At 37.5% G+C, this 4,077-nt stretch overlaps 1 protein-coding gene across 3 annotated transcripts in view; it reads right to left on the bottom strand.

Annotated features, from left to right (window-relative positions):
* TMTC2 (transmembrane and tetratricopeptide repeat containing 2) overlaps nucleotides 1–4,077 on the bottom strand; it is a 483,679-nt gene that overhangs the window by 170,597 nt on the left and 309,005 nt on the right. For all 3 annotated transcript variants that reach the window (XM_019514810.1, XM_019514809.1, XM_019514811.1), the window contains one exon: nucleotides 2,041–2,155. In XM_019514810.1, the coding sequence (XP_019370355.1) occupies nucleotides 2,041–2,155 (115 nt within the window). The remainder of the gene's footprint in view (nucleotides 1–2,040; nucleotides 2,156–4,077) is intronic.

Raw genomic sequence — 4,077 nt, 5'->3', positions numbered from 1 at the left:
CATGCACAGACCATGTCCACAGTGCACACCCTCCTGCCCACATGGGCCACACTGCCCCACTTCTAGGGGCAGGGACGGGAAGCAGAAACTAGAGGGAGGGGAATTTCAGAAACTCCAGTAGAAATAGCAGCAGGTGGCCAGGTAGGAACCTTTGGGCCAGGTGTTAATCATTTATGGGGCACATGCAGCTCACAGGCTGCCAGTTGGCTAGCCCTTCTGTAAGTTAAAGCAATATGAATTGGCAACCAAATCTTTAATACTTACTACAAATCAACTGACTGAGATTGTAAGGAAATAAGTTTTCTAGGCTGTGTAAAATTCTATTTTACAGGACAGTTATAGACAAAAGAGTAAATAAAAATGAAATGTCTTTACTGAGATTTGCTTCTTATGTCTACTCTTGTTCTCACCTATTAACTGTTCTGAGCCACATATGATCTCTTTTTAAATGTTATGCAGTTTATGAGTCTGCTGAGTTCTCATATATTATGAAATTAAATAGGTGATCATAATCATAAGTGAAGATGCATGAGGCAAAACATCACTTTGAGACTATCAGGCTGTGGCTACATACAGACATTCAAATTTCTCCTGGGAGAGTCACTACTTTCCCAGTAAAAACAATGAGTGTACAGTTCAGGATTTTTCTCCCAGAGCATAAATGGTCACTCCAGGACAAAAATAATCTGGATAACAGCCAGGAGTAAATCATTCCCAAGAGAGTTTCTCCTGGGAGTGCAAATGTTTGTTCATATTCTAGTCTGAGAGGGACTACAACACATTCTTTCCAGGGTGCTTTGCTTCACCCCTGTTCCGCCTCCCCCTCACAACTCTCTTGCAGGAGGACAGTGCATTACTTGATGTACTTAATTGCTTCAGCCAAGCAGGAAGCATCACAATTCTCATTTCATGCTGCAGTGAAATAGGCTTACATTAAGAAGTTTGGGTCAGCCAATCAAGGCTGCCCTTTACATTGTTGCCATCTGTCACCAGGTAGGCTGAGGAAGCCAAGATGTATGTACAGGTGAACCCTAGTTGTGCAGCATTAGCCCTACATGCTCTCTGCTCTTCAGGGGTTCAGCATTCAAATGTCTGTTCAAGTGCCTCCTGGTAAGTTTTCTACCAGAAAAACAAAACCAGGAGAATTATCCAAGAACACGTAGTCATGTATATACAGCATATTTTACTAGGGATGACAGGAAAAAAGAAGCTTGCATACTGAGCCATAGGGATGACACACAAGACCCCTCACCCATGATGTCAAGTTTCCCAATATCACATTTCATAAGAAAATCATGCTTTAGTCGATCAAGATGTACAATAAGCATACTTGGTAGCATCTGCTTATTATCTAGATAAAAGCTTACTGAGTCAGGAAATAACTTATTCACTCTATTGCTATCATTATTTATTCATAAGTTTCATTTAATTTATTTCTTCCACCCACCTACAAACCTACCAAAATTGCAATGAATGACCTTTCTGCATCTATGTTCTTCTGATTCTAGGTAGCAATACCCATGCCAATCCGTAAGGAAAGAAAATAAAACATTTAGCTACTCTGACACTACGGTCTAGTATAGATGACCAAATATCAATGATTTATATTATTCTGATTCTCACCTCTCACTGCCCTTAAAAAGGATTAAACTATTTATATTTTCAGAGATTAATAATGATATGATGCTGGTGTTGCTCGAGTATCAATTTTTTTCCTCTATTTTTTCCATTTAGCGCATGGGTCTAATATGCTTAGCTTCAGACCAGATCCACTTGCTTAGGCTATGTAGTTCTACAGCTTATGTACTTGGTCACTTCAACAGGGAGCAACAATAGACAAATATATCATAATGTGAATGCATACAAAAAAGACCCTGTCCACCTCTTAGTTTAAAAAGCATGATTAATGAAAAGACTATTACAAAGACCAAAATAAAAACAACAGCTAACATCATATCCATTTCCAACAGCTAAATCAATAGCCCCATTCACAACAGGTTTCACAGAGGAAGCAACCCAGGCAAAGTCGTGCATACTTACAAATTATAAAGCATATCAGCCATGTTGCTGCGGTAGTACAAGGCATTTCTATAGGCGCTTTCAGCTTCAGAAATCTTGCTCTGGCTCTTGAGAACATTTCCAAGGTTACCCCATGCTGCCAAGAGGAGAAAACAGTATTCAGAAAGAGTTACAATCCGATTATACATGACATAGTATCTGAATGTCAGGAAGTTCCACAGGGAGAAAAAACCCACAAAGAACCATTTTAATGGAACAATTCCCTGCTCCCCCAGTCCCCCCTCCCCCCATTCCCCTGTATCATTTTATCTTACTGGGAGACATTAGCTCAGTAGCAACAATCTACATACATTCTGTCAAACTATAGTATTTCTGGTGAAAAAGATAATGTTTAAAAACTAAATGTTTAAGAGGACTTAAAGAAAATCTGTACTAGAAGACAAGGAATGTTTCATTTAATATCACCTTAAAATAAAAACTTTCAGTTCACATATACACCTAGGGGGTCTTCATGGTTTCAGTTTGTTGAATACCTATCTGCTCTCAAGCCTCAAGAAGTCTTCCCATAGTAAACAGATTTTACTAGAGTATGTAAAAGTTGATAAACGACACAGAAATTGATGGGAAGGCATGGAAACTAAACAAAATCAGAGGCACACAATATGATTCTAAACATACTACACAGGTCAGTAAAAATGCATTTTCTACTTAGAAGAACATGTGGTTCTTTACCTTACAATTTATTACAATATACAATGATCTGTTATATCATGCCTATAAAGTAGTTTGAAGTAAAATGTATTTGAGGCTCTGCAGATGTTCATTTTGAGAGTGAGGCTCCCTGAGTTGCAAAGAAAAATAAGAAGAGCACATGCAAACTAAAATGGAACAGAAGATATTTATATAAGTCCCCACTGCTCAATTTTTGTGCATTTGCTACAACTGGTACTGCAAGGAGACGATGTACCTCTATGTGCATGTTAAATAGTTTGGATTTATACATGTAGATGTTAAAGATGCTTGTTTCATCAGATGTATGATTTATGATCAAGCATAAAAGATGACAATGTTAGATGTCTTTTCTACAACATATGAAGATATAGTCTCCCTTCATATGTATTAGCCATATTAGTGACATTAACACTAATAGAGTTAAATAAGAACATGAGACATCAGGGCTAGGTACAGACATTCAAGAAGCCCAAGACAGAATTGATCTAAGTTGCACTCTTATGTAATTGGTGTTGTTTTGATTGGGATTGAAAAGAACACATGGTCTAAGATTTGCCCTTTGATGGTAGGGCAAATCTTAGACCAGGTTGCACCTTTTTGAAACCAGTCTATGTATGCTGAATTTCTGTTCTGTTATGGTGTAGACCTGTTTCCATCACTTATACTGGCAAAAGTGTAATATTCATACCTGGCCCAAATGTTCCTTCCTAATCAATTAATGAAACCCAGCTTACAGGTATGGGACACTGATATCAAGTTATTTCTTTCAGTGTATTGCTATTGGTCAAAACTCCAGAAATCTAAATATTACACCTAATTTTTATACTATAGATTCCTTTTCACACTGTTGCAATATATTTTTCAACAGAGTAATAATTATCACAAATACAATTTTTCTTATACTGCACACTGCTATTGTTGAGCTTACATCCAGCCACAGCAACAAAAGCAACAGCAACAACATTTTCCTCTGAGCAGAAGAGACTAAGCAGAAGCATAAGTAAAGAGACTATTGTGAACCACTGATGAAAGAAATCTAAAAGCATCTATGAAAACAAACAAACAAACAAAAATCACACAATTTTACACACAGCACTTTATACAGGTGAGGAGGCAAAAGTGGATATTCCCATGAGAAGGGAATCTCGCTTAGATGAGTTATTTCATTTCTGCCTAGGCTTTCTGATAAAGAACATTAACTCAACAAATCTTATTTATCTCTTAAGTAACAAGAAGGACTAAAGCTGAAAGTGCACTCTCTCTCTTGTTTAACAAAATATAACTTCTAAAATAATTCAATCCTCCTTCATTGGGGGGGGGGGGGGG

Source organism: Gavialis gangeticus, unplaced genomic scaffold, assembly GCF_001723915.1.
Source record: "Gavialis gangeticus isolate Ggan-Ray unplaced genomic scaffold, GavGan_comp1, whole genome shotgun sequence".
In the NCBI taxonomy this organism is placed as follows: domain Eukaryota; kingdom Metazoa; phylum Chordata; order Crocodylia; family Gavialidae; genus Gavialis; species Gavialis gangeticus.
The sequence above is the reverse complement of the archived record's forward strand: the minus strand, read 5'-3'. Positions and strand labels throughout refer to the sequence as shown.